The sequence below is a fragment of the Sciurus vulgaris genome, assembly GCF_902686455.1.
Source record: "Sciurus vulgaris genome assembly, chromosome: 2".
Classification (NCBI taxonomy): domain Eukaryota; kingdom Metazoa; phylum Chordata; class Mammalia; order Rodentia; family Sciuridae; genus Sciurus; species Sciurus vulgaris.
In genome coordinates this window covers 193827403-193839882 of record NC_136462.1, presented here as the reverse complement: position 1 = coordinate 193839882, position 12480 = coordinate 193827403, and the positions used below count along the sequence as shown (strand labels likewise).

General features: G+C 59.0%; 1 protein-coding gene across 4 annotated transcripts in view; it reads right to left on the bottom strand.

Moving 5' to 3' along the window:
• BCAS4 (breast carcinoma amplified sequence 4) overlaps positions 1-12480 on the bottom strand; it is a 54188-nt gene that overhangs the window by 24449 nt on the left and 17259 nt on the right. For 3 of the 4 annotated variants that reach the window (XM_079126979.1, XM_079126977.1, XM_079126980.1), the window contains 2 exons: positions 11510-11581; positions 4042-4143 (listed from right to left, as the gene is read on the bottom strand). In XM_079126979.1, coding sequence (XP_078983105.1) covers positions 4042-4143; positions 11510-11581 — 174 coding nt within the window. Of the gene's footprint in view, positions 1-4041; positions 4144-4313; positions 4410-11509; positions 11582-12480 lie in introns of all 4 variants that reach the window. The other variant, XM_079126978.1, reaches the window with a different exon arrangement.

The window sequence follows — 12480 nt, the reverse complement described above, 5'->3', positions numbered from 1 at the left end:
TATGTGTGTGAGTATGTGAGGGAGTGAGTGTAGGGGCATGTGTGTGTGTGCATATGTATATGTGCACACATGTGTATGCGTGTGCATGTGTGAATATATGTGTGAGCATGTGTGTGCACATGTGAGTGTATGTGAGTGTATGAGCATGAGTGTGTGCACATGTGTGAGTGTGTATGTGCACGTGAGTGTACATGTGTGATGTGCGAGGCCCTGGGGCTGGCGGGAAGCTGCCCCTGGCCAGCACACCTTGTGAACAGGGAGCTGCCATCCTCTCCTCCGGCCGCTGCTCCGACCCCGCCCTGCGTGCCAAGCACCTGGAAGGCTGCGTCTGGGCAGGCCTGCAGGCCTGACTTGGGAGCCCGCGGCTGCTCGTCCATCTGTCCACAGGGCCAGGGCGCAGTGGCAGAGGGAGAGAGGGCAGCAGGCGGCTGGAGCCAGGAGGTTTCTCTTCTCTTGAGTGAAAACTGCCACGGTGACCCTGGGTGGGGAGGGCAGGGAGGGCAGGGAGGGCAGAGAGGAGGGACCGAGGCATCGGGAGCTTCTGCAGAGGCCCCAGCTCCAACACCGAGGGGCGCAGACCTGCAGCCTCGCCGGCGGGGCCTCCCTGGGGTCTCGGCCAGTCCCTTCTCTCGGGGCTCAGCTTCTCTTCCTGCGAGCTGGGGCTGGCTCGGGGCTGGGGCTGTGGAGGAGAGGCCTCCTGCACTAAGGCCTTGTACCCCTGGTTCACAGCAGGGGCCCAATAAATGTTCATCTGTATTAATGAAACCAAGTGGCAGCCTGAGAGGTTGCTTGTGGTTCCCAGGCCCCACCTGGCAAGCCACACCCATTCTGAGAGCAGGGTGGTCTTGTGCTCCGTGAATGCCACTGACTTGCTGGTCACCTGGGGTCCCCACAGGGCCAGGGCATTGATGCGAGGGATGTGCCTCGCAGTCTCAAAGTTGGTGAGACTCTAGGGCAGAGTGGGGACTGTGGTAGCCCAGAGATTCTCTCCCCGTGGAAGGGGACAGTTACTGCTCAACTCCAGCTGTTCCCATAAGGGAGTGAGGGCCGGTCCTCCAGCACCGGGCCCCTTAGCAGCACTGGCTCCCGTTAACAGGCAAATTGGCAACCTCCACCTAAAACTTCTGGGCATTGCTGCCAGGATATAACAGGGCAATCGCTTTGGAAAACAGCTTGGAAGTTGCTAAAAAGAGTTACCGTGGGCCACAGCATTTCCACTCGGAGCCGTTTACTCCAAACCACAGCAAACATAACCTATGCAAAAGCTCATCCACAAATGTCCAGCAGCGATATTCTTAATAGCCACAAAGTCAAAGCAACCCAACGTGCACCAACTGACGAACGGACAAGGACACCTGGCAAGTCCACATGCTGGAATACAACTCAGCTGGAACAAGGAACGAAGTTCTGACCAGACCACGAAATGGCCAGCACTGTGCTAAGTGACAGGGATCAGGCGCTAAAGGCCACAGGTATGGCTCTGTTAGTGAAGAGCCCAGAGCAGGCCGGTCACACGGACAGTGTACCCTGGCTCTGCTCGGCCACCCTGGGCTGCTCCCACAGCCCCGCCCTACCCAGCCTGCTTCCCTGTCTGGTGCTCCTAGCGGCCAACGTAGGGGACCAGGGGTCCCACCTCAGGTGTCCCAGCACCATGCTGGGTGGGCCATGGTTCAACAGATGCTTGTTCAACACAAGAAGCTCTGAAGAAGTTCCAGGTGACTCTCCTGATGCAGGGAAATGGGCTCGCCACTGGGACCAGGAAGCCAGGAGTCGCCCCCAGGGGACATCTGCCACATCTGCAGACATACTTGGTTTTTGCAACTGGGGGGCGGGAGGGAGGGGTGCTAATGGCACCTCGTGGGCAGAGCTGGGGCTGCCAGGCCCGCGCCCCGCAGCAGGGCTTTCGGGCTGGGGTGTGGAAAGCCAAGGCCTAGATGCTCGGCCCTGAGCCTGCGCACACCACAAGGCTGCACTGCCCTCCCGCAGCTTCCTTTTGGGGATAAAGGCTGAAAGAGTCGGCCTGCTGCTGACGTCCCCAGCCCCACTCAATCACAAGGCCTTGGCCGGGGACCCTCGGTGCTGCAGCCCCTTCCCGCCCAGCCCAGCCCTTCCCGCCAGAGCTTCTGCGTGAGCTGTGCCGGCCCTGCCCCTCCAGCCCCGCAGCTGCCCCACTTCCCCTCCAGGGTCCTGGGGACCCCGCCAGCCTGGCTGAGCCTGTGGTTGGCAGAGTAGGGTGGCCCAAAGACGCTTCTGTCCTGGTCCCCAAATGTGCCACCCTGCTGGCCAAACAGACCTGGCAGGTGTGAGCGAGCGAAGGCTTTTGGCCTGGAGGATCTCCCTGAACCACCCCGGGGCCCAACATCACCACGGGGGTCCTCGCTGAGGGGGGCGTCAGAGTGGGAGAGGCAGGAAGAGCGAGGAGGTGGGGAACAGGCTCTCCATGGACCCCTGGAAGGAGCCAGACCCCGCGCCCTCCTCTCAGCCGGGCACTTGGGCTCCTGCCTCCAGTGCAGGACGCTCCTGTCCCTCCACTGTGCTGTGACAGCCGTCTGCAGGCAGAGGGTAGGCCTCCGTGTCGGCACACGGAACGCCAAGGAAAGAAGTAGCTCCCAAGCCAGCCGCCGGGCGGGGGCTGAGCAGAGCTTCGCACGCCCCCACCTCTGTCAACGCGTGGAATGAAATTCCAATGCATCGGCTAATCCACGGGCGGCCTTCTAATCACGTCCCTCGCCGTTCCCTGCTGACAGGAATGTTGATTCTCTGCTAAGTCAGTACTGACGGCCCTGCTGGATCCTCCGCAGCTCCCAGGGCCCCGCCCCTCCAGCCAGGTGACCACCTACCACTGCCAGCCCAGCCCCCTGGTCTTCCACTGAGCAAGTGGCCAGGGACCCAAGCCGAGGACCCCAGGTGGATGAGAGGTCAGCCTCCGGTGTCACGTAACCAGTGGCGTCTCCAGGGGCTGGGCTCAGCTCCCAGGGCTTGAGCCCCTCCTCTGGGGGACAGGGACAGGGAGGGAACCAGCCTGGCAAGAGCAGGAGGGAAACGAGATGCCAAGTCTCAGAGCTGGTACCCAGCCAAGGATGAGGTGGGGCAATGAGTGAGGGGGTTGGGCAACTGGGCATGGTGGGGACTGTGGCAGGGGGGCACCTATTCAAGATGCAGCCTGTGACTCTCATGACCTGGAGGCTGAGGCAGGGGTCACAAGTTTGAGGCCAGCCTCAGCCACTTGGTGGGACTATCAACAACTTAGGGAGATTCTGCCTCAAAACCAAAAAATAAACAAAAAGGATTGCGGATATAGCTTAGTGGTACCCAGTGTGCAGAGAGAGAGACAGAGAGACAGAGAGACAGAGAGAGAGAGACAGAGAGATAGAGAGAGACAGAGAGAGAGACAGAGAGACAGAGACAGAGAGAGACAGAGAGGGAGAGAGGGAGAGACAGAGAGACAGAGAGAGAGACAGAGAGAGAGATAGAGACAGAGAGACAGAGAGAGACAGAGAGAGAGAGACAGAGACAGAGAGAGACAGAGAGACAGAGACACAGAGAGAGACAGAGAGACAGAGACACAGAGAGAGACACAGAGAGACAGAGAGAGAGAGACAGAGAGAGAGAGACAGAGAGAGAGACGGGGGGGGGGGGCGCAGCCAGGCCTGCAGACGTTCTGTCTCATCCGGGTCACCTTTACGTGCTTCACATGGGGTTGGCACAGGTGAAAATCCACCCAACTGTACTGGCCATGTGCACACCTGAGTTATTTATATTTTGAAAAATAAACAGATTAAAGTACTTAAAGAAATGTGGGCCCAAGTTTGTCAATGCTTCTGAATTTTCAAAAGAAACTTCAAATTTCAGATTTTGATATAAAGCAGCTCAGTTTTTAAATGTTGGAAACAGACTTTGGTCATTTAAAAAAAATACCACAGTATTTTAAAAATACCACAGCCCCCTCCCTTCACCCCAGCCCCCCACCAGGCCCACGCTGACACCCTCAAGGTCAGACGGAGCCCGTGGTCACGGGGAGCCTCCTCGTCCTGGACGTACCTCCAGCCGGTCCACTTTGGCGTAGATGCCACGCATTTCTGTCACTTTGCCCTTCAGGACTGGGATGTTCTCCTCCAAGATCTGTGAAGTGTCGCTCCTGATCTAAAAGGAGGCAGCTGGTGAGGCCCTCTGCCCGTGACGGACCTCACAGGGGTCTGCACAGACCTCGCAGTTGGCCGAGGTGTCAGGCAGCATCCCGCCTGAGGACGGGCCCAGGAACAACGTGGAGTCCCCATGGGGACCGACCTATCCCTCCAGGGACCCACACTCACCCAGGTATTATTTACTGAATTGAAAATGAACCATCTTCCCCCGAACACCAGCCACATGAGCCCAGACTAAATATCTTCATTTTGCAAACCACTGATCTAGAGCAAACGGAAAGAATCAAAATCTTCTCTAAATCAAAGCAGGGGCGAGTCCAGCTTTCCTTGTGATGGAATTAATACTTGCAGGTTGATAGCTGTCGTTAATATTCATTAATAACATTATGGGGGCCACGGTGCTGGCGGATCCAGGTGCTTCCTATACATGGTGCTGGGCTGGGTTCTTTCTTGTACCATCTTATTTCATCTTCAATTTCTTCAGCCTGCAGGGACCTGAAAAGGGAATGGGGCAGTGCACCTACTGCCCTCCAAAGCTGGGCCACTGGGATCCCTGGTGGAGGGCTGCCAAATGCCGGTCCCCACACCCCTGGCAGCCTGCTCGGTGTGTCTGGGACGGTTCCTCAGCAGCCCTGGAGCCAAGGGCTGGGGTCCACGGTCAGAGGAACTCCAGCCGACTCAGTAGAAGCTGGACTCAGGGTTCAGGACGATGTCTGAATTTAGCTCTGGGGGTGGCCCCGCCATCTCCCAGGGCACCCGGCTCCAAGCCCAGCACTCAGGGACACCGGTCTCATGCCGATTCCACAAGGTTGAAGGTCAGCCCTGGGCAGTGGCGTGTGTCTGGCCTCAGCACCTACCCACCCCTCACCAGGACCCCAGGCCAGTCCCTGGCCTCCCCGCGCCTTGGTTTCCTCATCTGTAAAAGGAGGTGCTCAGGAGCCTCTCCCACGAGAACCCCGTGGTGAACAGACCGCCGGGCTTGAGCGTGGCCCTCAGGGGCACCCCGCCCGGCCCCAAGGTTCTGGTGTTAAATCTACGGCCTTAAGATTCAAGCAGAGAAGTGGGTGATCCCAAGGCTGGCTTGGGGAACGTGTCAGATGAGCCAGGAGGACCTCAGCACTAGAGGCAGGGGACACAGGCTGGGGACACACCAAGGGGCTCAGGAGCCAGCTTGAGAGAGCAACAGCCAGGCAGGAACGCCCTAGTGACAAATGAAACCATGCTGACGGGTCATAGCCCAAAGCCAAGGACGCGGCCACAGGAGCGTACCAACCAGGTCAGAAATATTAAGAAGATCTGGGCCTGTGCCCGCGCGTACAGATGTTGGCACTTGTCACAACAAGTGACGTGGCCTTGCACTGCATCCGGCATCACGGTCACCTTGGGATGGTCTGGAGTAAACCGGAGGCGGGCGGGTCTCAGCAGTAGAGCTTGCTTTGCACGCCTGAGGCCGAGGGTTCCATCCCAGCACTGCATTTAAAAAAAAGGCGGAGGGAGGGTGGGGACAGGCCACCTGCTAGTGCTGAGCCGGTTTATATCAGGGATGTGAGCCTCCTGGCACTTTAGTGTCCAAAGACAGCCCTGGAGCCCGTCCCCGAGGACACCGAGGACCAGGGCACGCCCGAGCGTGAGATGCATCATGAACAGCATGAGGACACAGCAGGTTCCAGCAGAGGAACCTGCAAACACCCCCCTGCACGGGCAGCGGACGTCACATCAACAGAGATGCCCTGGGGCATCGTGAGCCCCGCAGAGTGAGGAGAAGGTGTCCCCCTGGTGGGCCTCTTCCCATGAGCCAAGACTCCAGTCCGGCCATGAGGAACCCAAATGGAGGGACCAGCTACCAGACACTGACCACCACGTGGCAGAACTCTCTGGAAAAGCAAGAGAGAGACCAAAACTGCCTCAGCCAGAGAGACCCAGGAGACACGCCATTGAGCCCCAGGGCGCCCGAGACTGGACCTGGGGCAGGAAGGAGGAGACGGCGGGAACCAGCAGAGGTAGCACCCCATGTAGCCCCCGGCCCACCAGTGCGCCCTGGCGGGCAGCCGCTCTGAGCTGTCTGGAGAACGTGGACTTCTGAAGCTGTGCCAAGGCAGGCCACAGAGCACATCAAAAGTCCGGGTGGCCAGGTCTGCGTCAGCCTTGGTGCCACCAGCCAGGCAGCCTGGGCTCCGTGAACACAGTCCCCACCCTACCTGCAGGACCCCACAGGGAAAAGCCCTCAGGAGCCCCACTTTCTTCCCTGAGGCTGAAATGCTGGAGACGCCCATCCCCACCCAGGCTCGGCCCCAGAGACATCTGTCACGCAGCAGAGCGGATAATCGGCTCCGCGGACCACAAGGCTGGACCACGGGGAACAACGGCAAGGACCTTCTCTCTGTTAATTCTAAAGAAACAGACGGGGTGGTGAGAGGGAAACTGGTCTGAGTGAAGGAAGGTCGGGGACAGGAGACTCCAGAACCACCCGCCTCCACCTTCCTGGGAACCTGAAGGACCCCGAGGAGCAGAGGGGCTGCTGGGCTGAGCAGGAAGCCCTTTGAAGCAGCCTCTCCCGAGCTGAAGCTGTAGGCAACAAGGAACTGCAGTTTCCTAGAGTGGGGGCCTCCCGGGGGCTGGGAGAGCCCCAAAACGTCCATAGCGTTCCCACACCGGCTGGGGAGAGGGCAGGCAATGTCAGGGTCACTTAATGTAGGCCCAGCCGAGCAGGCGTGGAACCCACAGGCAGCCCCTGCAAGCTGTTACCACGTGCGGACAGGCCTCTGACCCCGCACTGGTCCAGCCCCAGCCTGATTCCGTGGGAGACAAAACAGACCCAGAGAACCAATGAGCTCCCCAAAGTCACGAGCTAGAAAGGGGGAGATGTGGGATTCCAGCTTAGGGTGGTCCCCGAGCGCGCCCCCTCGTGGGTCTGCACGGGACTCCCATGGGGCCCCTGCCACGTCTGCCTGATCATGCCTAAAAACAGCACCAAAAGCACAACCAAATGAAATGCCCAGATCTCAAACTCAGGCTATTTCTCTTAGAAGCCCTCATTTCTGGCTTCTTGTGAAAAATCAGAGGAGCTGGCCACACAGAGCCGGCCAGTGTCCCCTCCCACATGGCCATGATGCAGCTAGAGCTGAGGGACAGCCGTCCCCTTTGGTTAACCACAGACCCCACCGCTCCCTAGAGTCTCCTAGTCTGTGGCTGCAGGGGCACTTTTCTTCTTAGAAGAGAGTCAGAAGAAAGTGACACATTTCTTTGTTCACACCCAACCCACCTCAGGCGTCACGCGGCAGGCGTCTGAGTCTGCAGGCCTCGGGCTGCACGCTGAAAAGAGCAGAGACGACAAGGAGGAACCGGTGCTTGTTGGGTCTCTGCCAGGACAAACACCCAGAGGTCTATCAGCCCGGAGTCCCCCGGCCTCCCAGGAGCCCGCAGCCCGGCAGCGGGTGCTGAGGTCATCACAGAGCGGCAGCTGTCCAGGACATTTCAGCACCCCCAGGAAGGAGAGCCACAGGCCCAGGACCCCATGCAGATGCCAGATGCAACTTCTGGGCCAACAGGACGTTTTCTGCTGTGTGTGCGCGCAGCCCGCCACAGGCAGAAGGTGGGTCTGGCGCCTGGGGCTTCGAGGGCCTGGACGAGTTGCCCTGGGCCCGGCTGGAAGGCCCTTCAGATCCAGCCGCCAGATAACATCACCACCGCGTGGCCTCTGGTGCTTTGGTAACGATGACGATCAGCAGCTTCCATCGATTGGTCCTCGCATACGTGGCCGACGCTGCTCAGAAATGGTTGATTGACATGAAGTGCCGGTCTTATGTGCACGACCTGAGGGATCTGAACGTGTGTCTGCATCTGCATAATTACAGCCAGAGCGAGGTGCGGAATGCCCATCTTCCGGGAAGTCCCCTCCTGCCTCCTGGCAGCCACCACCTCCCTCCCAAAGCTAAACACCATCTACCATTGGCCCCTGTCGACGACACTGCCTTTCCGAACTCCCTATGAATGGACTGCACAGAGGCCTCTTGTATCTGGCTTCTTCCTCTCAGCGTCGTGCCTGTGAGACTTGTGAAACCCTGTCACTATGTACAGGAGTCCATCTTTTTTATTGCTCGGTAGTATTTCAATAAACCATTTATTCACCCACTACCTTGCTGACAGTCATGGGGGCTGGCCCAGTCTGTGGTCTTTTGAACACGGCTGCTACGAACATTGGTGTCTGAGCCTTTGTGTGGACACTGGTTTTCATTTGTATTTTGTAATGGCCTCAGATTAGGAAGACCGGGGTATAGAGTAGCACATTTAACTTGATGAGACACTTCTCCAAAGCAGCTGTACTGGTTTGCATTTCCTCCAGCAACATGTGAGCTTCAGTTTCGCTTCATCCTTGCGAACACGTGCTCTCTTGGTGGTTTTAAAATTTCAGCCATTCTAGTGACATAAATCAAGCACACGCCTCTGTCTCACCTACTCCAATGCGGGGCAGAGTAGTTTGGGATGGCCACACCCTTCCCCCTTGGTCCTTGGTGGGCTCTGTGGTTGTTTTGACCAGTAAAGAATGACCGAAGGGACCCTGGTTGGTTTCCATATCCAGGCCTCATGAACCTGACAGCCATGCAGTGAGGAAGCCCAAGCAGCCTCGTGGAAGGTGGCGTGGAGGAGTCACACCCACGTCCCCAGCGCACTGGCACCCAGCCCAGGTCTCAGACACGGACCTGAGTGACGGAGCCAACGTGGGCCTCCCCAGCCAGTGCCACATGGCTCCAATGAGCGGTCCCCTCTGTGCCTGCAGAGCCCACTCAATAGAGCTGCTGTTATTTCCTACGCTAAGTTCCAGGTTTTAATCGTGGGAACCGTCATCTCCATTTACAGAGGAGAAAACGAGGTTCAGGAGGTAAAAGGCTGGGAGGCGCCTGGTGCCCGCAGCGGGGAGACGCAGGCTTCACGTACCACCAGAGGGCGTTACGTCGAGGTCAAAACGGGTCCCCGGACAGAGTGATGAATTTCAGTCACAGACGGGGACCAAGGACAGGCTGGTGGACAGACTGACGCATCAGGAAGCTGGGCTTTGGCCTCTGGGAGCCTGGTCTTCACAGCAAGGAAGAGGCTTCTCCCTGGGCCACACAGTGCAAGACAGGCCTCTCTGGGGACTCTAAGTCCATCAGTGTTTCTGAAGGCTGAGCCGAGTTGGGGACTCTGAGCGGTCCACAGCATGGCGTCACCTGCTCCCTGCAGGCCCCACTCATCCCTACCTTGGATCTGAGGGCAGTTCTAAGAGAGAGGAGGCCCCACCCTCAGGCTGGTAACCAGTGCCCCTCCGCAGTAGGGGGCCTCCTGACACAGGGGCAAGTGCACCGGGAGGCCAGGCCTGGATGGCCAGGGCTGAGAAGACACTGGCATCAGCACAGAACACGGGGCTGCAGAAGCATCGTGCATCAACAAACGGGCTGGGCGTGTCTGTCACTACTGGCGAGGTAGCCACAGGGGACACGCTCCCTTCCACTTCCTGGAATGGGGACCCCCTGCGTCGGGCTTTAGCGTCCTGCTCTCAGTTGGGTTCAAAGCACAGAGAATTATATTCTATCACCAAACACATAAGCTCAGGGTGGCCCCCAGGCAAGGCCCCCCAGGGAGCAGCAGGCTGACAGGTTGGGGGGTCACACTTGCCACCCACGGGGGCAAATGCTTACCAAGTGGGGACAAGCACTCAGGGGGACCAGATCTCCACTTCTCCAAGGGAAACCATAAAGCCAGACTTTTTGGCATGAAATTCTAAAAATATCAGCAGCTGATTCCATTTTTTTTTTTCCCAGCAGCATCAACATATCTGGAGGCAGTTCTGGGCCAGAAGTCACCTGCGCAAGACCTCGGCATTCGAGTCTGCTCGCAGCTGGGGACACTCCCCGGTGCTGCCTGCAGCCTCGGGGCCCCTGGGGGCGCTCAGAGTTCTGGGTAGTGTGGCCTCTGTCGCGCGTCCATGTGGAATCCTGCCCGGCTGTCCTCCCAGGGCCACTGGCTCTCCTTTCAAGGAGACTTGGGGATGGGCAGGGCCTTGAGGAGGCAGATGTCCTTGGGCCTCAGTCCACAGCACCTTCTGACCTGCCTCTCTGCAAGGTTGCCTCCTCCAGGCAGCACCCGCCACCTCCCGGCCCCCTGCTCCTCCCAGGCTGGTCCCTGCACCCAAACACTCTGCCTCCCCATCGGATGAACTTCCTGTTCTTCCTTCAGGCCTCAAATCCATGGCCCACTTTTCTGGAAAGCCTCCCCAGGTCCCCAGGGGGGCTGGACACCTCTGCTCTGGGATTCCTCCCTCTGCCTGGATCACCTTTCTGTCACCGCTCACGGTGGCTCTGGCACCAAAGGGACGGATCTGACCGCATCCTCCGGCTCGTCACGCGGCCTGGTCAGGAGAAGGGGCCCGGAGCCAGGTGGAGAAGGAAGGCTCATTCAGGCTGTAGAAAGCCCACCTGGTTATCTTGCTGCCACGTGGACCCACCTGGGAAGGAGAAGCTGGCCCTCCAGAGTGAACACAGGGCCTCCGGAAGGTTTCCATCTCGCCCCACAGTGTCCCCAGGGGCTGGCCGGGTGGGCACTGGGGTGCCCTTCGCACGCACAGCCCTCTGGGGCCGCTGTCACTGTCGCCCCTGGGTCTTCCCAAACGCCTCTCAGGGGACCCTGAGCTTCACGGGTCATAAGTCCACTGGCCAGACCCAGCCTGGCAGGCCTCATCCACCCTGGGGAGAAGCAGGGCCTGGGCACAAGATGGAGGCGCTGTGGGCCTGCAGGCAGAAGCCTCCAACCGGGGTTCCTGGGCTGCCTTTAATGAGCTTGTAATCTTCTAGAAAAGTCTATCGCTGTTCCTCAGGGCTCCACACCTGGCTGGTGGACGTGACCTAGAGAACGTGGACCTGTTCCCTGGGCCTGGGGATTCTCCACCTCCTTCCCCACCCATCCAGGGGATTTGAGCCAACACTCCAGGGCAGGGGGCAAAGCTGGGAGAAGGAACGGATGTGGAAGGGAGCTCCAGGCCAACCCCGCCCGGCTGCGGCCCTGCCAGAGGCTCCTCCCCGGCCTCCAGGCCCGCAGCCATTTCCTGGCCGGCTCCATGTTTGCAGCGAGCTGCTCAGAGCGGCCGAAGTTAAATATAGTCGGCAGCCCCGCGGAAGGCTCCCGCGTGGTGCCCGAGAGCGCCACCTTGTGGCCCGCTCGCCTCCTCCGCCAGGGAGCCCGTCTGGGGAAGGAGAGCAAGATGGCTGCCCAGGAGGCACCTGGGCTGGGAGAGGGTGAGGCTGCCTGGCCCTGCTGCCGCTGCCCACCTGCGGTCCCTCACCCACCACCAATGGCCCCCCAGGAAGCCCCTGCCCCCAGGCTGCACTCACCCCCGCGGCCAGGCTGCAGAACTCCTCCAGCACCAGCAACATCCCCTCGATGGCGGCCTCCACCTCCCTCGCCTGCAGAGAGAAGGTCCTGCAGATCAGCAGTGGTTTCCAGGGAGACGGGCACCTTCACTTTTTTTTTCTTTTTGTAAAGCAAACTGAGTCTCCGGATTATATGCCCGGTTCCTTCTAGACCCCTTCCCCTTCTCAAGACCTTGGCAAGCTTGTTTCAAGTAGCAGTGAACTGAGGGCAATCTCCACTCCGTCCGCAGAGGGCCACCTCCGCGCTGCACCTCTCAGTAGAGACAAGATGCAATACCAGCAGGATTAACAAAGCCATCCTTATCCTTCCTGTTGTACAGATGAGGAAACCAAGGCTCAGAGAGGTGAGGTAACCTGCCCAAGGTCACACAGCTAACAAGAGGCGGGCCCAGGAGTCTCGGGCGGGTTGGAGTCCACCATCTCAAAGCCTGCTCTTAGGAGCACCTTGGTGTGCCCCTGGCAGCACAGAGACATAGCAGGTGAAGTTCTTCAGAACCATTCACGAAAATGATCACAGCTCAACAGGGAAGGTCTCAAACGTGCCCATCTGGTTGTAGTTGGGGTGGACTTACACTAGAAGGTTGCTATTATTCATTGGAAATTCATATCTAACTGGGCGTCCTGGGGGTTATCTGCAACCTGTTAACCATGCTTGCTTAGCCCTGTGAGCGGCTCCGACAGGGAACTGAAGGTCTTAAGCATCTGGAGTGTCCAAGGCTCAACAGCCCTCTGGTCCCAGGACACTGCAGTGCTGAGGGAGTGGCTCAGAAGTAGAGTGCAGGTTATCATGCACCAGGCTCCGTGCCAGAGCCAGTACTGAGAGGGAGGGGGAGGGGGAGAGGGAGGGAGAGGGAGGGAGGGAAGGAGGGAGGGAGGGAGAGGGGAAGGGAGGGAGGGAGGGAGGGAGGGTTGGAGGGAAGGAGGAGAGAACA